The sequence below is a fragment of the Pistacia vera genome, unplaced genomic scaffold (assembly GCF_008641045.1).
Source record: "Pistacia vera cultivar Batoury unplaced genomic scaffold, PisVer_v2 Contig359, whole genome shotgun sequence".
Taxonomy (NCBI): Eukaryota; Viridiplantae; Streptophyta; class Magnoliopsida; order Sapindales; family Anacardiaceae; genus Pistacia; species Pistacia vera.
In genome coordinates, this window is record NW_022196178.1 from 1286109 (window position 1) to 1310554 (window position 24446).

Sequence of the window (24446 nt, forward strand, 5' to 3'; positions counted from 1 at the left end):
TCGACCTCCCCGTGACTCTGGGGACGGAGCCCAAGACCAGGACGGTGATGGTCGAATTTTTAGTGGTAGACTACCCTACCTCGTACAATGTTATCCTCAGAAGACCGGCCTTGGATGACCTGAGCGTGGTCACATCAATCTACTGCCAAGCAATGAGGTTTTCGACTCCCGCGGGGTCGCGACGATCAGTAGCTGCAAAAAGGAATCTCGAAAATGTTACAACTGGGTCATACACACATCACAAAAGTGGCCGCTCCTAAGAATAATAGTTATAGCAAAATCCAAGCCAAACCCGGGACCACTCGAGGATATAATAAATCCTCGCATCCATAGAGAATAACTTGCAGTAGGGTCGACAAAAAAGCTGCGAGAAATAAGTGTCAGCGAGGAAGATCCAACTCGTGTACTGAAGATCGGCAACAGTTTGAGCGGAGAAATGGTTGATAATCTAGTAGGGTTCCTGAAGAAAAACCTAGATGTGTTTGCATGGGTGCATGCGGATATGGTGGCGATAAACTCAAGGTAATGTGCCACAGATTGAATCTTGACCCTAAAGCTTGGGCCATAAGACAAAAAAAAAAAAAAAAAAAAGCTATGGATGTAGAGGCGCTCAAGGATGAAGTTGACAAACTCTTGAAAATCAACTTCATCAGAGAAGTCAAATACTTGGACTGGCTCACCAACCCTATCCTGGTCAAAAAGTCAAACGACAAGTGACAGACTTGCATCGACTTCACAGATATGAACAAAGCATGTCTCAAAGACAGCTTTCCGCTACCACCAATCAACCAACTAGTAGATGCGACTGTCGAGAACGCTCTACTTAGCTTCATGGATGCGTATTCGGGATATAACCAAATCCCGATATACCAACCCGATGAAGAGCATACCTCTTTTATTATTGACCATGTAATTTATTGTTACAATGTTATGTCATTGGGCCTCAAGAATGCTGAACAAGTTGTTCACCGACCAAATCAGCAAGACCATGCAGGTGTACATCGACGATATGCTCGTCAAGTCAAAGGTCGTAGAAAGCTACATTGAGCATCTAGGGGAAATGTTTGACATCCTTAGAAAATACCAAATAAAGCTCAACCCCTTAAAGTGTGTTTTTAGGGTAAGCTCGGGAAAATTCCTAGGTTTCCTCGTGAACCAACAGAGTGTAGAAGCCAACCCAGAGAAGATTCAAGTTCTGCTCGATATGAAAAGCCCGACTAGTGTAAAGCAGGTACAAAGCTTAACAGGGCGTGTGGCCGCACTCAGCAGATTTGTTTCTCGAGCCATAGACAGATGCCCACCATTTTTTGAGACCTTGAAAGAAAAGAAAGGCTTCAAATGGACAGAAAAGTGTGATAGAGCCTTCCAAGAGTCGAAGAAACATCTAGGACAACCGTCTTTGTTGTCAAAGCCCATCCAAGGCGAGCCATTATTATTGTACTTATCGATATCAAAGTCTGCTATCAGCGTAGCATTAGTACGCGAGGAAGGATGAGTGCAATGACCAGTATACTATATAAGCAAAAGACTACTTGATGCGGAGATGAAATACCCTAAGATTGAAAAGCTCACCCTCACCCTAGTCATCGCTGCCAGGAAGCTACGACCGTATTTCCAGGCATTCTCCATTCACGTGCTAACCAACTTCCCTTTGAAGAAGATAATGCAAAAACCCGAGGCATTAGGTAGGTTAATTTAGTGGACAATGAAGATGAGTCAACATGACATCAAGTACATCCTGAGGACAGCAATCAAAGGTCAAGCCTTGGCAGATTTCATACCTGAATTTTCCTACCAGCCAAAAGGCGAGTCAAGCTCGTCAGAGGCAGGTACCTCTGTAGAAATCGAGCAACAGAAGTCGAAGCTCGACAACTTATGGCAATGGACTTTATATGTAGATGGCTCCTCGAATGAGAAAGGTAGGAGCAGAGCTCTTGCTCAAAAGTCCAGAGGGAAACTTGATCAGGGTTGCAGTAAGATTCAGGTTCGCCGCTTCCAACAATGAGACTAAGTACGAGGCATTGCTCATAGGGGTCCACCTTGCCAAAGAAATGGGGGCATAATCCATTAAGGTTTATAGCAACTCGCAGCTCATGGTCCACCAAATTACCAAGGAATATCAGGCGAAGAAAGACATGATGTCATCCTACCTACAGCTAGTTGAAGCTGAGCTCAAGCAGTTCAGGTCTTTCACAATTTACCCGATCCCAAGGGAGAAGAACATGCAAGCAGACGTATTAGCCCGTTTAGCCTCTACAATAAACCAAGAGAAGGCTGATTCCATCCTAGTTAAGTTCCTCCCAAAACCAAGCAGCTCCACTCCACAAGGACCAGTTTTAACAATGAGTCGGAGATACAGTTAGATGGATGCGATCATAGCCTACCTGAGGGATGGTACGCTACCAGAGGAGAGAACTGAAGCTAGAACACTCTGCACAAGGGCAGCCCGGTACATACTCGTCAATGATAAATTGTACAAGCGCGGGTTCAACATATCATTGCTATAATGTATCGATCAAGAAGACGTGAACTATGTTCTAAGGGAGATCCATGAGAGGATTTGTGGAAATCATGCAAGAGGCAAGTCTTTAGCTTACAAAGTACTTTGCCAAGGGTATTATTGGCTAACGATTTTCGATGATGTGGCAGACTATGTGCGTAGATATGATAGGTTCTAGAGATTTGCAGATATTTCGCATGCTCTACCTCAAGAATTGACTACTCTGATAAGCCTTTGGCCATTTGCGATTCAGGTTATTGACCTGATCAGCCCCTTGCCTCAAGGAAAATGGGGCGTTAAGTTCGTAGTGGTTGTTGTTGATTACTTTACCAAGTGGGCAGAGGCTGAACCCTTGGCTACCATCACGTCGAACAAGCTGAAGGATTTTGTCTACAAAAATATTATTTGTCAGTTTGGAATCCCCCACACTATAATAACCGACAACAAGAAACAGTTTGACAGTGAAGACTTCAGATCTTTCTGCGAACAACTCGGCATTAAGAAGAGCTTCACCGCTATTTACCAGCCTTAAGCCAACGGTCAAGTGGAGGCCATAAACAAGGTCATCAAACATACCATTAAAAAGAAGCTCAATGCCCTAAAGGGAAGATGCGTCGAAGTATTGCCCAAAACCTTGTGGTCCTATAGAACAACAGCCAAGAGTTCAACATGCAAAACCCCATTCTTTTTATCATACAGGTGTGAAGCAATGGTCCCGATTGAGGTGGGAATTAGTTCGTTTCGAAGGGAAGTTTTCAACAAGGAAGTAAATGAAGACCTTCTCCGTCTGAGGCTAGATTTAATTGAAGAGCACCAGGCCCAATCTCAACTGAGATTCGCCTCATATCAACAACGAGTCAAACGATACTTTAACACCAAAGTAAAAAACAGAGACTTTAAAGTGGGCAACCTGGTTCTCAGAAAGGTCATCCAGGATACCCAAAACCTAAACTTGGGGGCACTTGAACCCAAATGGGATGGTCCTTTTAGGATCTTAGAAAAGCTCGCACCAAGGTCTTTTCACCTAGAACGCCTTAACAGCGAAACAATATTGTGAGCCTGGAACGCCAAGCATTTGTGAAAGTATTACCAATAAGTAGCTCGGGTCCCATTTACATTTCTCTTTTGTATTCGCTGTAAGGTCGCTCACAGCCAAAGCACTTAATCAATAAAAAAGGTATTATTCATGATTTCCCTTTGTTCGTTGTTAATGTTTTTTAACTTATTTACCATTTATTTATCACCTCAAAGGTCGTGACCTATGTGATCGTATTCCAAAAAGAGAATTTAGAGTCAAGAGTCTGAAAAAGGCAACTTATCCCAAAAAGCCACGTCAAAATCCAACTCTTTAAGGATGAAACATCCTAAATCAACGAAGTTAAACTTAAAAAAAATTTCAAGAGAAAACACGTCGAAGGAAATCGGCCTTAAGCCGGTGACTAAAACTCAAAGCGGACAACTGATCTAGAATCGGGGTTGCTTGTTGCAAAAGATTTCCTTGCACGCCTCCGAAAAGCTCTTCAAGAAGCGAGCTACACATAACTTAAAGCAAATTCGGATCTTCCATTACAAGTCCAACTAGGGCGAATAAAATGACTCTGCATAAATATAATAATCATTGCTTGATAAGGGTATACCAAGAAATTTCTTTTTCATTAATAAAATTCTGTTACATTCTTCCAAAAAAAAAAAAAAAAAAAGGAAGAAAAACAACAACAAAAGACAAAAAGAAGTATGAAGCTTCAGACAGTTGGGGGAGTAGGGGGATCATCCTCGGCTAGTCTAGGGAGTTCGGTACCAATGAGAAGAGACGGTTCTTCAACAGGAGGGACGGTAGCAGTTTCTCCAAGGTTGGGAGTCTCGTTCAAGGGAAGTATAGACAAGGAAGCCGAATCCTTGACTTCCAGCTTAAGCCCAATCTCTTCTTTGCCCTCCTCAACCTCTTCCTGGCATTCACTGTCGTCCTTGGAGTCATGCGAGTAGACGTAGGCCATTCTTTGGGCCTCAACTTTCATCCTCTTGACTTCCTTCTGGTAAGCTTATGGAAGGAAAGAAAAGTCGATCGAGGGATGGGCTTCCCACAACTTCTACACAAGGAAGATCGACGTCTACCAAGCTCGAGTAGTGATGGTCTTGTTTAGCTCCTCAATTTCAAGCCTGAGTTGCCTGGCCTCAGCTTTGGCTTTTTGTCAACCTTCTACCTCCTTGGAAAGGTCGAGTGGGACTGCATAGATTTGGCCTCCCAGTCCATGACAGCCTTCTAGGTCGAGGAAAGCTTGAAGTTTAACTTGTTATTGACACCTCATTGTTTTGCCAAGTTCTTCTTGGCTTCCACTGCCTTAGCTTTAGCCTTTGCTCGAGCAGCCTCACTCACTTTGAGTTTGTTAAGGAACTCTTTTTCCTTGAATCCAAAGGTCTCCATTCCCCCCTGAGCCATTCGAACTCAACCTGCTTGGTCACTTTATCTTTCTCTGTGACCTCGGCTTTAACCAGAGCGTCCTCTTTCACCGTCTTTGCCAATTGCCACCCCTTGTGAGTGCCTTCCAAAATGGCATAACACTGATCGTAAAGAAGTCTGCTCACCATGACAACCTAACAAAAAAGGGAGAAAAGGAAGACAAGAAGGAAAGTTAACAAGAAGAGAAGATAGCATGTAATGATAAAAGAAAGAGAAGCGAACTATCGGTACCTTCACCGCGTAGCTGCACACCAAGGCCAACCTATCGGTTGGAGTGGCATCTTTAACGGCTGTGAAGGTTCTTAGAGTGATCCCATTCTTGGCCATTATGGCCCCAATACTAATATGGTTAGGGAGTTGGTCGATCAGAGCGTCGACCATAGCTTGGGCTGCTTCATCCATCTTCTTGCTCTTTGACCAAGACGAGCTGAATTCACTCCCCCTGGACAGTGCCAGCCTCGCATGCAAGAGCGGACTTCTTCTTAGACAAGTCCTTGGCAGCTGTTTTCTTTAGGCCGCAAGCCTACACGACGATCTCTTTGCATGAGCCACTTTGCTGCTTAGCCACCTTTTGTTTGCCCGAGCCCCCCAAAGGCTCGGTTACTTTCTTCTTACTCAAGCTATCATGTTGCTTGGGTGCTATTAGTTTCCCCAAGCCTCTAGTAAGCTCGGGAGTTTTCTTTGTCGACCCCTTCTAAGGCTTAGAGACACTCTTTCCACCCGCTGCCTTTAGAGCAGTCACGCACTTTTTCGCACTTGGGCCCTCCCCAAGCTCGCCACCAGCACGTTTCACTCTGGCGACATCAGTGGGCTGCTTGGTCGCCAAACCAATCGACGTCTTCTTGGCAGCCGCTGGAGCTACCGTCTTCTTCTTAAAGCCTTTGGGTTTCTCGGCCCACATCTTTGCAAGAAAGTAATAAATAGTAAACGACTTTTCCATGTGGGAAAAAGTGCGAGCAAACGATAACTTACCTTTTTTCAAGATCGTAGGAAATCTTGCATTGTCCCAACAGAAGTCGTATGCTCGCAGGTCAGAGAGCAAAATGATTTCGTTAATGTTAGGCTGTTCATCGGGAAGGTCACTAAAATACTAGAGCCTTTGCAAGCTCACAGTAAGGAAATAATTCAATTCGACGTTAACTGCAAAACAAAGCAACTCGGCTAGCTAGAATAGGAAGCTCGAAAGCGATCCTCACACGTATGGTAAGTCGAAATCTTACTCGCTTCAGAGGCGAAGGCGCCAGTTTCTCAGGCTTCATAGAAGAAAAATTGTGAGTCTTAGTGTAGGACCTTCTTCGGGACATCGACCAGCCCATTGAAACATATCTTCGTTGCTTTGGAAAGGTAGTACATCTGGTCTTGCCCTTTTTTGAGCTTGTACAGATAGACAAGCTCCTCCACAGATAGCTCGCCCAACTCAACGATCATGTACACTATGTACAGAGCAATGATAATTACGTAGAAATTTGCGGAAAGTTGGAGGGCGATGATGTTGAACGGCCTCAGCACGTTGTCAATAAAACGGTAAAGGGGAATGGATACCCCACATCTCAAGAGGGTCTGAAAGGTTGCCACCCATCCAGGCATGGGATTCTTTCAAGAAATGTCCCTCGAGGCTATCAAATTAAGTTGTGGCACATAGACAGCTCTTATGCGTTCTAGATCCTCGATGGTAATCGAGGATTGTGGCTCTCTTCGTAGCCTATGAACTAGAGACCGCGCAAGTCAAGCCAACTTTCTCGAGGCACGGTTGGAAGAGCCCACCGCGTGGGGGTCCAAGCTTCATGCGATGATTTCCTCTAAAACCTCAGGAGCTGAATCCCTAAGGATTAACGAGCCTGCGGGCAAATCGAACATGCAATCGATTATGTGGCTGTTGGAGGAAGACATGGTTATAGCTCGCTTCTGGGAACCTAAAATAGAAGTGAACATGTGTTAGAGCTCGACCATTTCACACTTGTTTTTAGTTCAGGCACCCAAGATAGCTCGCGCCACACAATGAACGCACGCGACCTACCCCGGATTCCCGCAGCCACTGCGTTAAACCCTCCTTAAACGCAGGACCGCCGAAGACGTATTCAAAAACCCTACTAAAGCCCTAGAACATTTAATGTGGCCATGACAGTAGCCACCCTTTGACACGAAAATGGAAAAATGAGTAAAGAAGGGGAAAAGAACCTTACCGGAATGAAAGAAGTGCAAAAACTCGCCGAAAAAAGCACCACGACAATAACGAAACAACAACAAAGGGGACAAAGACGTCAGAAAACTTTCATGGACTGAATGAGCATTTTGATGACTTTGCCACCTTTTATAGTGGTTTGCATGGAAGACGAAAGGGCGAGGTTTAATCATAGTCGTCGATTTATAGTAAATCTCAACCCTTCATTTATCGAGCAATCTCAGCCCTTAGACGTGGCCACGCGTCATCCATCCGCGAAGGGCGACGAACCGTCAAACTGTTACACTAACAACCGTCGCCACACATTGCCTCGACTTCGCGCGTGGATAGTTGTAGTCGCCCACACGCACCAAAACGTAACTGACAAAGGTTGTCGCATTTAATGTGACATGACCGCTTGGAAATTACATATTTGCCCTAACTTTTCATGTTTTGAGTTTGGCAGGTATCGAAGGAAGTAAACAAGTGTGAAGCACGTCGATCAAACATGAGGTCGACCTCAGGAGCTCGATCGAACCTGCATTCAGAGACCTATTGGTGATGCGGAGCTTGGCATCAAATCAAGCAATAGTCTTCGAAGCTCGAAACAAGCATCGAACACTAGGGGGTAGATATTGTGTGTGGCTTTTTCCACCTTAGGCTATAGCGAGGATATAACTCGACCCAAGACCAGTCTGACTCCACTAGTTGTCCGACCTAACACAAGCTCGTCAACACATAGCTCGACCCAGCATAAGCTAGTCGTAAACAACGCGAATGATTACTCAATCAATTCCTAGATATCTTTAGATCCCATATATTTCGGGAATGACCAAATCAACATCAATCTCTACGCGATCACATGCCCAATCGTAAGAATATCGGAATTGCAATTCAAATCAATTGTAATCCCTTTATTTTGGCTCTTTCCTTTATACAAACCTTGTATATAAACTCCCACAAATGATGAAAAAGGGGTTTCGACTTTGACACTAGTTTTCATTGTAAGCTCTCACAGCAAATACAAAAAATAGTGGACGTAGGCTCAATAGTTTATCTCGCCAGACCACTTTAAAAATTCTCATTGTTATTTATTTTATCACACTTAATATTCGTCTATTGCTGATTACCCGTAATCACGCGCATATCCATTCTGGTCCCATCAAGGTCAATCAGAATTCTCTGGTTGGTGTAGATTTCTATATCAACAATTAAAAAAGTGTGGGCTAAATATTTATTTATTTACAAAAAAATAAAAATAAAAAAGGAAACACTATATCTCATTTCTCATAACGCATCAAATTTTAGAAGTTTAAGATACACTTTACACACCTACTAAAATTTTGGGCCTTTATTTAGGCTTACTAAATATCCTTATCTTATTTTTAAGTTTACCTACTTTTAACCCAAACTCCTTATCGCTTATAGTCCTCACAACCATTAAATTTATTTATGGACCCAGTTATAGGGAAAGTGATTTTTAGTCCCCCCACTATTTTCGTCTTTAACCTCTATCTTCAATTTCAAATAAGGTTATAATCATAATAAAAAAAATTAATTCTTCTTCCTCCATTTTTTCACTTCAAGCTTCATATTTACAATTTAAAAAAAATTAAATCAATCATAATTAAAAATATTTATAGTTTTAGCTCGATTTTTCTTCTGTCAAGGTAGGGTTTATGTATGGGCAAAAAATCATTTTGGGCTTGACAAGGCCTAATAACGAGATAAACATGTCACAGCCCAAGGCCTTAGCCCAATTCCGGTTGGGCCTACGCTTAAATTCACCTTGGGCTATCCTACGAGTTAAGCTAAACTAAGTCCAACCCATTAGCTCATAGCAATCCATAAACAGGAATTAGAATCTTATTCTGTTTCTACTTTGGTCAAGATCTTAAATCTTACTGAAAGTGGCTGTCAATGGACAGCTTTGCTGTCTATATTTATTTCTGTCAACAGACAACTTTACTGTCCATATTTATTTCTATTTATTTCCTTGATTTACTCTTCTGAATAATTAGCTTAATTATTAACAGATTGTATAGAGATAAGATTAGCAAATACGTAGGTATTTCCATGTATAGAATTCTTTTGTATAGATTATATAATAGAGAAAAATCACAAGGCCAATCATTCAACCATTTATACAGCATTTTAGACTTATTTTGACATGGTATCAGAGCAAGGTTGAAATTTTTTTTCTGAGCATTTTCTCCTAGAGTGGTGTCTTCAGCAACCTCTGTTTAAGGTCCTTCTCTCGATTCCTTTATTATTTTTTTTGGTTATTTTTTGTTTTGTCTCGGGTTCCATTTATTTCCAATGGATTCTGCACCAGTGTGTGTCAAGTTTACAGGCAAAAATTACTCTACCTGGGCTTTTCAGTTTGAACTTTTTCTTAAGGGAAAAGAACTTTGGGGCCATATTGATGGCACGGATGTTGCACCAACATTCGACAGTGACAAATCCAAGGATGTTGTGTCTTCTCCTTCTTGGGCTGTGCTTGATGCTCGAATCATGTCTTGGCTTCTTGGTTCGATGGAGCCACATCTTATCACCAACTTGCGAGCTTATTGCTCCACTCAATCCATGTGGAATTATTTGAAGAAGGTTTATCATCAAGATAATGATGCTCGTCGTTTTTAGTTGGAACATGCAATTGCCATGTTTCAACATGGTAGTCTTTCCATCCAAGACTACTACTCGGCATTTTTGACTCTTTGGCATGAATATACTACTTTGGTTACAGCAGATGTTCCTGTTGCTACTCTTTCGACTATTCAGAATCTTCACAAGACCAGCCAGCGTGATTAGTTTCATATGAAACTACGCCCGGAATATGAATCAGTTTGCTCCTCTCTACTGAACAGATCTCATGTTCCTTCTCTTGATATTTGTTTTGGTGAATTACTTCGCGAAGAACAACGTCTTAGTACTCAAGCTATTCTAGAGCAATCTCATGGCAGTTCGGAGATGACAACTATGGCTTATGCTGCTCAAGGACGTGGATCACCTGTGACTTCTAAAAATCTGCAATGTTTCTGCTGCAAAGAATATGGGCATATTGCTGCCAATTGTCCTAAAAAATATTGTTCTTATTGCAAGAAAAAGGGTCATATTATCAAAGAATGTCGTATTCACCCCCAGAATCGTCAGGCCCAAGCATTTCAGACTTCTGTTACTATTCCTCCAGCAGCGACTTTTGTAGCACATGGCCCTTCCTTAGGTGCTTCCTCTGATCTTGCACCTCCTGCAGCAACTTATTACACCCCTGAAATGGTGCAACAGATGCTAATTTCAGCATTATCTGTGATGGGGTTTCAAGGTAAACATTCTACTACACTCTGGTATGTAGACTTAGGGGCTTCTAATCACATGGCGAATACTCCCACAAATCTGTCTCATGTTCGGTCCTATGCTGGTCAATCTGCCATTCAGACTGCCAATGGCAATTCTTTGCCAATCGCTGCTGTCAGAAATGCTTCTTCTACATTTACTGATGTGTTTCTTACTCCTCAGCTTTCCACAAATCTTATTTCTGTTGGTCAATTAGTTGACAACAATTGTGCTGTTAATTTTTTTGGTGATGGTTATGTTGTGAAGGACCAAGTAACGGGGAAGCCAATCGCAAAGGGACCTAAAGTGGGGCGCTTGTTTCCACTATTTTAACCTGTTCCAACACTTTCTCCAGTTTCTTCTATTAAGTCTTTTGCTTGTAATAATGTTCCTAATCTGAGCATGGTGTGGCATCGACGTTTAGGCCATCCCAATACTCAGATCTTATCTCATATATTGAACTCTGGCTTTCTTGGTAATAAAGAACGTTCTTCTTTATCTCTTGAATGTGATTCTTGTAAACTTGGTAAAAGCAAAACTCTTCCATTTCCTTTGCATGCTAGTAGAGCTTCTCACTATTTTGATCTTATCCATAGTGATGTTTAGGGACCTTCCCCGGTTAGTTCACATGAAAAATTTAAATACTATGTGACTTTCATTGATGATCATAGCAGATTTACTTGGGTTTATTTTCTTCGCTCTAAATCTGATGTTTTTCGTACTTTCACTGAGTTTTTAGCATATGTTGAAAATCAATTTTCTGCGAATATTAAAACGATACGCACAGATTCTGGTGGTGAATATTTGTCTACTGAGTTTTAGGCATTCTTGGCTTCTAAAGGTATTATCCATCAACGTTCATGTTCTGCTACTCCTCAACAAAATGGAGTAGCCAAACGCAAAAATCGTCATCTTCTTGATATGGTACGTACTCTCTTGTTAGAATCTTCTGTTCCATCCATGTTCTGGGTTGAGGCTCTAAAGACTGCTACTCATTTGATTAATTGTTTACCTTCCCAAGTTTTACACATGGAGTCTCCCTATTTCCGCTTGTTTGCTAAGCAACCTAGTTATGATAATCTTCGTATTTTTGGTTGTGTATGTTTTGTTCATTTACCTCCTCATGAGTGACATAAATTATCTGCTCAATCTGTTAGATGTGCATTCTTAGGATATAATGTGTGTCAAAAGGGATTTGTTTGCTATGATCCTACATTACATCATACACGCATTTTTAGGAATGTTATTTTCTTTGAAAATCAACATTTCTTTCATGTGTCATATGTGCCCTCTTCTTCTACTGTGATCCTCCCCTCCTTTGAGCAGCAGTTCTCAGATCTTCATCAAGTCAGTTCTCGTTTTAAACCAGGTATGATGTACACGAGACGATCCCACCCACGGTCTTTTCTGATGGCTCACCTGCTATCTGATCCTAACATACACCAGAATCAGTCAGTTACAGCACCTCTATAGCCTTTGGTACATCGCTCTTCTCGAGTGTCTGTACCCCCAGATAGGTATGGGTTTTCTTCTGGCAATTCTATTTCAGCTCTTATTGCTGCATTGTCCAATTTTGATATTCCCACATGCTACTCACATGCTGTCAAGCATGACTATTAGCGACAAGTTATGCAGGAAGAAATTGCCGCTCTAGAGACCAATCACACCTGGGACATTGAGCCTTGTCCTTCCACTATAGTTCCTCTGGGTTGCAAATGGCTTTACTCAGTCAAGGTTCGCTCTGATGGAAGTTTGGATCGTTATAAAGCTCGACTTGTTGTCCTTGGGAACAATAAGGAATATGGTGTCAATTATGAGGAGACCTTTGCTCCTATGGCTAAGATGACCATTGTTTGTACGATCCTAGCTCTTACTGCTTCCAATGATTGGCCACTACATCAGATGGATGTTAAGAATGTTTTCCTTCACGGGGATCTTAAAGAGTGTATTTATATGAAGCCACCCCCAGGACTGTTTCCTTCTCCGACCTCCAATGTGTGTAAACTTCGTCTCTCTCTTTATGGTCTCAAACAAGCTCCGCGGGCTTGGTTTGATAAATTTCAAACCACTTTATTACAATTTTCCTTCAAGCAGAGCAAGTATGACACTTCGTTGTTTCTTCGAAAATCAGACATGGGTATTGTTGTCCTTTTGGTTTATGCTGATGATATTGTGATCACTAGTTCTGATTCTGCTTTACTTGTCCAACTCAAGACCCATCTCTCAAAATCCTTTCATATGAAAGATCTTGGGTCTATCACGTATTTTCTTGGTCTTGAGGTGCATCGTAGTCCCTCTGGGATTTCACTCAATCAACATAAGTATGTTAGTGATTTGGTGGCTACAGTTGGACTGCAGGAAGCTACCCCTGTCGATTCTCCCATGGAATTAAATGTCAAGCTTCGCAAAGAGGAGGGTGACTTACTTGTTGATCCCAGTTTATATCGGAAATTAGTGGGTAGCCGGGTCTATCTCACCATCACTAGACCAGATATTTCTTTTGCTGTACAGCAAGTTAGCCAGTTTCTTCAGACTCCTCATCATCTTCATTTGGCTGCTGTCCGTAGGATCATACGCTATGTTTAGGGCACTTCTGCCCGTGGCTTATTCTTTCCTACAGGCAATTCTCCTCGTCTTGTTGCTTATAGCGATGCTGATTGGGCTGATTGTGTTGATATACGTCATTCCATCACTAGTTGGTGCATGTTATTAGGTGATGCATTGATCTCTTGGAAAAGTAAGAAGCAAGATAGAGTTTCTAAGTCATCTACAGAATCTGAGTACCAAGCAATGTCTCTTGCTTGTTCCGAAATTATTTGGCTTCGAGGTTTTCTTGGTGAGTTAGACTTCTCTGAGACCGATCCTACACCTTTACATGTCGATAATACAAGTGCTATTCAGATCACGACCAATCCTGTCTATCATGAGCGCACAAAGCATATTGAAGTCAACTGTCATTCTATTCGTGAAGCCTTTGAAGCTCATGTTATCACTCTTCCACACATTTCCACTGAACTACAAATTGTTGATATCTTCACCAAGGCTCTCACTCGTCATCGACATTGCTTCCTAAGTAGCAAATTGATGCTTGTTGATCAACCTGCATCAATTTGAGGGGGGCTGTTAATGGACAGCTTGCTGTCCATATTTATTTCTGTCAACAGACATCTTTACTGTCCATATTTATTTCTGTTTATTTCCTTGATTTACTCTTCTGAATAATTAGCTTAATTATTGACAGATTGTATAGAGATAAGATTATCAGATATGTAGGTATTTCCACGTATAGAATTCTTTTGTACAGATTACATAATAGAGAAAAATCACAAGGCCAATCATTCGGCCATTTATACAGCATTTTAGACTTATTTTGACAGTGGCAAGCTTAATCTGGTAAGGGCAAGAAACTCAATTTCTTTCTTGATAAGGACTATCTCCCAAAGTATGACTCAGAGTCTTACTGGGATTCCAAGGCCTTGGGTTCACTATATAAACAGAGGCATGTCCTCTCATAAAAGAGGGAAGATCCAATACTCTAGTTCCTAAAAGTTCTTGCTTCTATGGACTAAACACATTCGTCATAGCTCTAGTCTCCGATCAAACTTTCGGTAACCTTTTTTTCCCTTCACCCTCACTAAATAGCCCATTTCAGCCTTGCCGACTTGAGCGTCGGAGTGCCTACGGCAAACACCACCCCGGTATTTCCCAGAAGCCTCACGCTTGTTTCTTTGTGTATGCAAATCCAGCGGATTATCAGTAGCCTCAACCTCACAGGATCCATCCTTTTCGTAATTGTCGATTTTTAGCATCTCCAGTTTGGTGCCCATCGTGGGGCCTTGACATTTTATATAAATTTTCTAAATAGAAAATTTCTATATAAATATTCATTTATAAGGTGTAGATTTAATGTGTAAACCAAGGGTCAATGAGCGGTGGTTGGCTAAACAAGCTAGCAATTAGTTGTTGGCTCTTTATTTGAACATTAAAAGAAATCTTATAATTAGATCATTAATATAGATAAAAACAAAATACAAAAAACAAGAATAACGAAAAATTATTAATTAACAATTACAAATTCGTTATAAATTGATACTCCTAAACTATGATACAACGGTTGCTAACTATCAAGTAATATTACTAGGGTGTAAAGGTGGTGGCGGAGCCAGAATGTTACATTTAGAGGCGAGAATTAATATTTCACTTACGAGGAGTCGGAAGAGAAATAAAAAAATGTAATTAGGGAATTGCATTGGAAGGGTCAAAGTGTGAGTTTAACGAATAGATGGGGGTGGGGAAAATTAAATTTAGAGAATAAAATTGCTATATTTAGAGGATAATTTTGAGATTTTCAATTAATTTCCTCTTTCACGTTTTTAGAAATTTTTTGAAAAGGTAGTTAATGATTTTCACTATTGCTTGTACTAACACTCTTAAAAGTATTCACAAAAACAAAAATAAAAATCAAACCAAATAAAAAAAAAACACGTTTTCTCTTTTAATTTGTAAATGTTATTTAAAAATAATAATAATCAATGTATTTTCAAATTTTAAAATAAATTTACTAAATCAAGCTTTTTAATTATTTTTTAAATAGAATCTCCGAAGATAATATTTAATCAACGCCATTGGATCTATTAGATCTGAATACATAGCTTCCTTTTTATTTATTTTTATTCTTTTTTGTTTTCATATAAAAGGATATTAAAATAAACTAAAAATTAGGAATTTTTTTTGGCTATGTTTGTTTTATTATTTGGAGTAGTATTTTTGGAAAAGTGAAGTTGGATTGTTATTACGAGATAAGATTTAAAAATTAACCAAAATACCCTTTAGGTTTGTTAATTTAGCAAACATACAATAAAAAGTTTATAAATTGATAAAAACATTCTCAGCCACTCACATTTGTCAGATTTCGGCCACCACCGTCACAAGGTAGTCGGAATCTGGCGTATTTTTGTTAATTTATAAATTTTTTTTGTTGAGGGTGTTTAGTTAAATTAATAAATTTATGAGGGTTTAAAAATAGTTGAATATAGTATGATTGAATTTCAAAAATAGAAAACAAATATTTATTTTGGATAAGATAGGAATAAAATTGGGCAAAAAAATTAAAACAAACAAGCTTCTTATTTTTTAAAGTTTAGGGGAACTTTGTTATATTATTAAATCTCAGGGATCGACAAACCCCTAAAATAATCATAATGCCACGTGATCAATGCCACCTTTATTACTTCTTCACCATCATTCATCATCACATTTTCTTTTTAATTTCACTCTTTTTTCTCCACTCAAACACTCACCCAAAAAAAAAAAAAAAAATACCCACAAATCTCTTCTTCTTCCTTTTCATTAACAATGGCCTTCTACTCCTTTTTAATTTTCTTCTATTTCTTCTTTATTTGTTTTGTGCATAATGTTTATCCCGTCGGGGCGGCCGCCATTACTCAGTGTAAGAAGCCGCCAGTCATCTTCAGCTTCGGCGATTCGAACTCCGACACGGGTGGACTCGTAGCTGGACTCGGTTTCCCCGTCAATTCCCCCTATGGCCGTACGTTTTTCGGCAGATCAACTGGTCGATTCTCTGATGGACGGCTCCTGATCGACTTCCTTTGTAAGTTGGCCCCACTCCCTCTCATTTTCTTTTTCTCTGCTTGCTATGATTGGTGTAACTTTTATCGAATTAATCGCAACGTTACCGGGTCAGTTACAGTGGAAAATACAATGACCGTTAGAAAAATTAATTGGTAATTTTTTTTTCAAATATTTTTGCCTGCAACGATGGAGTAAGAGATTCGTCCTTACAGTAACCGGGCTAGTTACAATAAACAACAAGACATACAAAAAATGGTAAAAAGTTAGTTGAATAACGTTATTGAACTATGTTTACTACAGTAAATGATAAAACTAAAAGACTATTATAAAATTAGTCTCCAACGTTATCGAATCGGATTTAGTTGGTCCTATAAAACCTTATGTTGGTCCCATAATTTACATACGGTGCTGTAGCATCTGCCACGTAGAGGTGATTGTGGTACTGTAGACTACAGTACCGTGACGGTGAGGACCTGAGGTACCGTGAGATTTGGGTGTTTTAACGGATAGCGTTATGGTCTCGGATTTGTGTGGGGACACGTGATTCCTTGGTGGGGTCTATTTAATGTATGGACATGAGTGTAATTAGTCATCGTTATGTGTGCACTCAGATTTAAATTTTAATCGAAAGTGGGTCCTCGTTTTCATTAATGTCTTGGTCGGTATATCATTATTGAGTTCTGGTATAATATTTGATCGAATCTCTATTTGAATAGAACATGTAAAATATAAAATTATAATTAATGAGTTATGTTTTAGATTAATTAATTAATTATAATTTTCTTATTCACCCCTTTGGGTTTTTATTTAATCGAAAAATCAGTTTGATTGTCTATTTTTTCTTAATTATTTATGCATTTCATAAGATTTCTTAGTAAAATCCAAAAGAGATTCTGACATGATAATATGTTATATATTTATTCAGATTTTTTTTTTTTTTTTTTTTAACTTGCAGGCCAAACTGTGAATACGAGTTACCTAAGTCCATACTTGGACTCATTGGCGGATTCAAAGTTCAAAAATGGAGCGAATTTTGCAATCGCGGGATCATCAACTCTCCCCAAAAATGTTCCATTTTCACTGACCATTCAAATTATGCAATTTCTTCATTTCAAGGACAGGACTCTTCAGCTTGTTACTGCTGGTAAATTTCTCATTTTATTACTTTGCATGAATATATTAGTCTTTTTTTTGTTGATTAATTTTTTATCTAATAATTTTGATGATGTTATTGGAGAAATATGTCGATAACCACCACTAGGTGGCCTAGTAGTTAATTAGGACTCTTGAGTGTGTTATTCAAAAGGTCTTGAGTTCGATTCATCTCGGTTCTTAATAAGGGTGGTCATTGGAACTCTTACTCGGTCAATAGTTTTAGGGTCCTAGAAGATTAGTTAAGGTGAATGTAAGCTGACCCGGATATCCGTGGTCATAAAAAAAAAATATTTTGATATTTTTTTTCCCCTTTTTTTGTGATTTTATAGTAGTTTTAAAGATTGTATTTGAAAATATTTTTAACTCATTGCAAACAAATGCATTGTCATCAAAATTTCTTATATCTTTTATTTTCGAAGACCAAAACAATGCAGTAGTTTCAACTTAGGAAACAAGAAATATGAGGAATTATCTGAAAAGGTGTTTAGTTGAAATGTTTTTAAAACCAGTTTTCGGAAAACGAAAAACAATCGTTTTCTCTTCGTTTTCTCAATTGGTTGTAGTTTCAAAACTTGAAAAACAGTTTTCGGCATTACATCAAACACTATCATAGTTTTTATAAATTGTTTTTAATCATAAATCGAATAGGTAGGAACCACAATCATATTATGATTACCATCAAATCTTATCCAAATATTTTTAATGGAATTCTCTCACTTTGAGATTATTATTAATTAAACTGTTGAACTTGTTTTTAGGTTCAACTGATTTCATCAACGAAGATGGGTTCAGAAATGCACTTTACTTCATTGATATTGGACAAAATGACATTGCTGATTCATTCTCCAAAAAATTTACTTATGCACAAGTTGTCAAAAGAATTCCATTGGTTCTCAGAGAAATTAAGATTGGTGTCACGGTGAGTTTAATTTTCATACTTTTATAACAAATTAAACTGAAAATTCTACAGTGAGATGAGTATACAACCTAGATACATCACTTTAACACGCTTGCCATGCAAGCGCAGAGTGATTGGAAGGATGTACCAAAGACTTTCTTTGCATATACTTGCATAATGCCAAAATTTTTGTTAGAAGTTATATCCATTTAGCTTGTGATTTGAAAAATAAGTTTCAAAAACTAGATATAAATAAAGAGTAATACTAATCTTACAAAGAGACAAATCCAGCCCGTAAAAGAAGGGAAAAAGAGAGAGAGAGAGGGGCAATCATGAATTTTAAGGGCTAGATTTGTCTCTTTCTATGCCTTTTTGTAAGATTAGTATTACTCATAAATAAAACAATGAGATCTATTTCAATGTTTTTAATATTTAAAAACGTGTTCGATATAATATTTGAAAACTATTTTTAAAGTTGAAAACTATTGAAAATTCAAGAAAATGACTTTTTCTTTTTTTCTTTTTTTGTTTTCTGATTTTACACTGACGAATTCAAAAACTGTTTCTGAAAACAGGTCAACTGAACACGTACGGCTTCATAAAATTCCTTGTGTTTCGTTTTTTCATACACAAAAAAGTGTATTTAAGTTTCTATGATTCAATTTTCCAAGATTATATAGCTTACATTCTAATATTCCGTAAATGTTAAGACTTTTTGGCTTATTAAATATTAATCTGTTTTGTCATATGCATTTGCAGAAATTGTATGATCAAGGAGGGAGGAAATTTTGGATACACAACACAGGACCATTAGGTTGTCTCCCTCAGAAACTTTCATTAGTTAAGAACAATGCTTTAGATCGTTATGGATGTATTTCAAGTTACAATGATGCGGCGAGACTATTCAATGAAGGATTACGCCATCTTTGCCAGGAGATGAGGGCTGAATTGAACGGCGCTACTATAGTCTATGTAGATATATTTTCCATCAAGTATGATCTCATTGCCAACTCCACCAAATATGGTAAGCCAAATTGCCTTAACCCTCGTTTATCCTGATGATCAAATTATCTCGAATCATTAATTTGTGGGGAAAGACTATTAGGAAACAATTGTTATCTTGAACATGTTGACCCTCGAGGGCTTTCTGAATACCGTTTTACTCAATTGTTGTGGTGGATTTCGTTATTTCGTTCAGTTTCATTGTCTCATGCATGCATATTTTCTTCTTTGTTGTATCATGAGATTTTTTTGTAGGGGTCAAGGCATTGACTATATATGACCCAAATTTATCTCGGATCATGATTTATAAAACCTTTCTATAAACATACTATTAGGAGAACAATCATTATCTTTAACATGCCTCTCAAAAGCTTCCTTCTTATCGTTTTACCTAACCGTCAATGGCGGATTTCACTATCTCACGCATACATATTTTCCTCTTCATTGTATCATGATATTTCCGTATTTGATGAAACTTACTAAATTATATGTGACCTTAGTGAAAATTATCAAGCTCACCAAAAGTCTCCTTCTCAAGACTCTTAATTTGATTCATTTGAGATCATTTATGCAGGTTTTTCAAGTCCATTAATGGCATGTTGTGGCTTTGGAGGACCCCCATACAACTACAACATAAATGTGACATGTGGCAATCCTGGTTCTAAGGCTTGTGATGAAGGGTCAAAATCTGTCAGCTGGGATGGAATTCATTACACAGAAGGAGCTAACCAAATTGTAGCTTCAAAAGTGCTTTCCATGGCTTACTCTACACCAAGTACCACTTTTGGTTTCTTCTGTCAGTAGATAAGCTCGGCCTAATGAACTTCTGGCAGGTTTAATCATTCTCGGCCAGTAGATAAACCCAGCCAAATGGGGGCAAAGACGGTAGCTTTTGGCGCAAGCCATGAAGTGTTTTATATGTAGTTGTTTCCCTTTCGATTGTGTTGTAACGTTGTTCACAGTATGGTGATTTATGTATAAGTGTATTTTATTAAAGCCTGCCTGACTTCTATAATTGCAATGATCCCAATAGCATGACATTTCTGACCTCGTCACATCCTCTTGATGTCTATTTTTATCACCTTCATCTAAACCCACCGGCCACCCCCCTGCCTCCAGTGGGGCCGCCGCCACCACCACCGTAGCTTCTACCACCTTCTTGAATTTTACCCTTCCAAAATTTAAATATAAGTATCCATTGTCATTTGTACAATAAGATAAGCTTATGATATATTGAAGTTAAAAAAATCAACCTACCCAAAGTTTGACCTAAAAGAAAAAATCTCTCTTAGATTTCAAAATTAGCAAAAATATACCATCGTCAATAAGCCATTAGAACATAAACTATGAGTTTATAAATAATCTCTGAATTACGAAATATATATACTTTCGTACGTTAATGTAAACATATTCTCATAAATGGACTCATATGATAAAATTAGATAATCTTTAAATTTTGACTAAAAACGAAATACAAAATGAGACCTGGTCCTACTGGATGGACTCATTGGATTCTTTGGGCTTTAATTTAATTTATTATTTTATCATATAGTTTTATATATCACGTAAATTAATTAATCTAATTTCTTTAGGCAAACTGGTTAAAAGACACAAAAGAACATTGCCCTTTAAATTAATTAATACAAAGACTTTTTCTTGGAATAGTAAACGATGGTCTCTTTCATAAAATTGAACTCGAAGTCACAATATGAAGTCCGAAATTTCTGGATTTAAAAAAAAAAAAACATTCTTTTTATACGAATAAATAAAGTTATAGATTATTTGACACGTAATAATAATAGGGACTAGCATGTTATCATATGATAGCCGTTGGATTTTAAATAGTCTATCATGACATAATATTATCCGTCAGATCAGATGATCACTACAAATCCTCGTTTAGTTTTCTTCCCCGCTCAGATTAACTCTCGTTCCCTCCGAGAATAACCTTATATGACCATCAAGAATACCTAAAGCCCAGCCTCGTTTATCCCTTCAAAAATTGAAACTTTACTACTCTTGAAATTCGTAATCATCAATGCAGTTTTTGCTAAACCCGCGTAGAATTTACTGTACTAGCATTGTAAATTCTGCTAATTCTCAAATTTCTCAGTTTGCTCGTTCGGGCCAAATTGAGAAAGCACGTATGGTGTTCGATGAATTGCCTAATAAAACTACCGTTTCTTGGAACTCAATTATTGCCGGTTACTTCCAAAACCAGCAACCCATTAAAGCTAGGGATATGTTTGATATCATGCCTGAAAAAAATATAATTTCTTGGAATAATTTAGTTTCTGGGTATGTGAAAAATGGGATGGTTAGTGAAGCTAGGAGAGTGTTTGATAAAATGCCGGAGAGAAATGTTGTTTCGTGGACGGCCATGGTTCGGGGTTATGCTCAAGAGGGCATGATTGTTGAGGCTGAAAAATTGTTTTGGCAAATGCCTGAGAAGAATGTGGTATCTTGGACTGTGATGTTAGGTGGGTTGATTCGAAATTCTCGCATTGATGAGGCGAGGCGATTTTATGATATGATGCCGGTGAAGGATGTTGTTGGTAGGACGAATATAATATTAGGGTACTGTCGAGAGGGACGTGTAGATGAAGCGAGAGGGATTTTCGATGAGATGCCGAAAAAGAATGTGATTTCCTGGACAACAATGATTAGTGGGTACGTGCAGAATAATAAAGTTGATATTGCGAGGAAACTTTTTGAAGTGATGCCAGAGAAAAATGAAGTATCGTGGACAGCTATGTTGATGGGTTATATACAATGTGGAAGGATACAAGATGCTTGGGAACTTTTTGGCACAATGCCGATGAAGTCAATTGTTGCTAGTAATGCAATGATTCTTGGGTTAGGGCGGAATGGAGAAGTGAGGAAAGCAAGGATGGTGTTTGATCGAATGAGGGAGAAGGATGATGCAACTTGGAGTGCGATGATCAAGGTTTATGAGAAGAGGGGGTTTGAATTGGAAGTGTTTCAGGTGTTTACTTTGATGCAAAGAGAAGGAATTAGAGTGAATTTCCCTTGCATGATGAGTGTTCTTTTAGTTTGTGCCAGCTTGGCAAGTCTTGACCATGGTAGGCAGGTTCATGCCAAGTTGGTGAGATCCCAGTACGATTTTGATGTGTATGTTGCCTCAGTTTTGATCACAATGTATTTCAAATGCGGTGATCTTGTAAAAGCAAAACAGATTTTTGACAGGTTCGGTACAAAGGATACTGTTATGTGGAATTCTATTATAAGTGGTTATGCCCAACATGGTTTAGGCGAAGAAGTTTTACAAGCTTTTCATGAAATGTTCTCCTCTGGTGTCATGCCAGATGATGTTACCTTTGTCGCAGTTCTCTCAGCTTGTAGTTACACTGGGAAGGTTAAAGAAGGGCTTAAAATTTTTGATTCAATGGAGTCAAATCTAGTGAAACCAAAAACTGCACATTATGCCTGCATGGTTGATTTGCTAGGCCGAGCTGGTCAAGTCCATGAAGCAATGAAGATAATTGAGAAAATGCCATTGGAACCAGATGCTATTATTTGGGGTTCGTTGTTAGGTGCTTGCAGAACCCACATGAAGTTAGATTTGGCTGAAGTTGCAGCAAAGAAACTTTTGCAGCTTGAGCCCAAAAATTCTGGGCCTTACATCTTGCTTTCAAACATTTATGCATCTCAAGGTAGATGGCGTGATGTTGCAGATCTGAGAAAAACCATGAGAGCAAGGAGTGTGACCAAGTCACCTGGATGTAGTTGGATTGAGGTAGAGAAGAAAGTACATATGTTCACTGGTGCAGACTGCGTAAGCCACCCAGAGCATGCAATGATCATGAAGATGTTGGAAAAGTTAGGAGGATTATTGAGAGAAGCCGGGTATTGTCCTGACGGTAGTTTTGTGCTGCATGATGTGGAAGATGAAGAAAAAGTGCATAGCTTGCGGTATCATAGTGAAAAACTGGCTGTGGCATATGGACTTTTGAAGGTGCCTGAAGGGATGCCCATCCGAGTCATGAAAAATCTTCGGGTTTGTGGGGATTGCCATTCTGCTATTAAATTAATTGCAAAAGTTATGGGGAGGGAGATAATATTGAGGGATGCTAATAGATTCCATCATTTTAAAGATGGGTTGTGTTCGTGCAAAGACTATTGGTGATTAATGAATTGGGGGAACAGATGGATCTTGTGGCAATCATCATGCATCCCATAAAATTTTGGCATATTAATTCACCACATAGGACAAATATAATTTTGATGGTACCATTTGTTGCACAGTGGAGACTCACAGTATGAGAAGTTTGAGCTGGAAGAAGGAGAAACCTCAGAAATTTACTTAGATTGACGTTAGTGTATTCTTTACAATCACCGAAACCGCAGAAATTTACATACACTAGAATTTCCAGAGAAACTTCCTCTGATCTGCTTAGACAATGAGTTAAATTTCTTTGCTGCGACAAGAATTTGAAGCCGCTCATGGCTAAAGCAACTGCAAAATGCATCGAATTGCATTTTTGAAGCATAATTTCCAAATCCCAACAGCTTCAGAAGGTAGAAGCTCGGAACTTCTATGCATCATGTCTACCAAATTCTGGCAGTAACAATTTCGCTGTAAAAGTTACCTGCTTTGTTTCTGTTTAGGTATGTTACCATTTAACTGACTATACTGTTGATATTTACCATGTCAAGCTGGTAATTCATTCTGCCATTTCTGCTGGTGAAACTGCATATTATTACTAGATTCATAACAGATACAACCTGAGTTCAATCCAATCTGTGATTGACATAAAAGACTCTGCACGAAGAGTTCATCTAATCATAAGCATTTGTACGTGTTCCTAATTATATTTGCTGCCATTGGTGTAGCTGAGTTAATCCTGTCATTAAATGCGAACACGGAGGTATTAATCCTTACAAAAGTCTTCGTTAAGAAAGTAGTATATACCATGTCATCATATTTAGATAGTAGATGCCTAAGTAGTTTAAGAACACATTTTTTTCAGAATACTTCATTAATCTCTGATGAAATTTTGCTTAGTCATAACTGTTAGCAAAGCTCCCTAAAAATTCCTAGGAGAGAGCTCTGTCTATTTTCCGAAAGATCTTCTATGCATCATGGTGCAATACAACCCATATGTGGCAAATTCTTATTGGTTGGTTGTCTTTATCTTTTTTTATGTTAGGTTAAATTTCATTTCATGTCAATGAAACTATTTTCTTTTAATTGGTGCTTTGCTTGCACACCAAAATTTGTTAGAGAAAGAGCTCAGCATGTTCTCAGAATGAGGTCCAGGTCATGGAAAATTGTATCACAAGTGGGTCATGTTGTTTGTTGTGGGCTGCCGTGAAATTTTGTCCA

General features: G+C 38.7%; 2 protein-coding genes across 2 annotated transcripts; both read left to right on the plus strand.

Annotated features, from left to right (window-relative positions):
- The first annotated feature begins 15748 nt into the window (after nt 1-15748).
- On the plus strand, nt 15749-20095 carry LOC116139794 (GDSL esterase/lipase At1g09390-like). The gene is made up of 5 exons (XM_031425450.1): nt 15749-16063; nt 17000-17188; nt 17958-18118; nt 18857-19121; nt 19674-20095. The coding sequence occupies exons 1-5, from the start codon at nt 15808-15810 to the stop codon at nt 19901-19903; spliced, it is 1101 nt and encodes a 366-aa protein (XP_031281310.1). The 5' UTR covers nt 15749-15807; the 3' UTR covers nt 19904-20095.
- Nucleotides 20096-21053: 958 nt separating this feature from the next.
- Nucleotides 21054-23844, plus strand: LOC116139789 (pentatricopeptide repeat-containing protein At1g56690, mitochondrial-like). The gene has a single exon (XM_031425444.1). The coding sequence runs from the start codon at nt 21138-21140 to the stop codon at nt 23244-23246; it is 2109 nt and encodes a 702-aa protein (XP_031281304.1). The 5' UTR covers nt 21054-21137; the 3' UTR covers nt 23247-23844.
- The last annotated feature ends 602 nt before the right edge of the window (nt 23845-24446 follow it).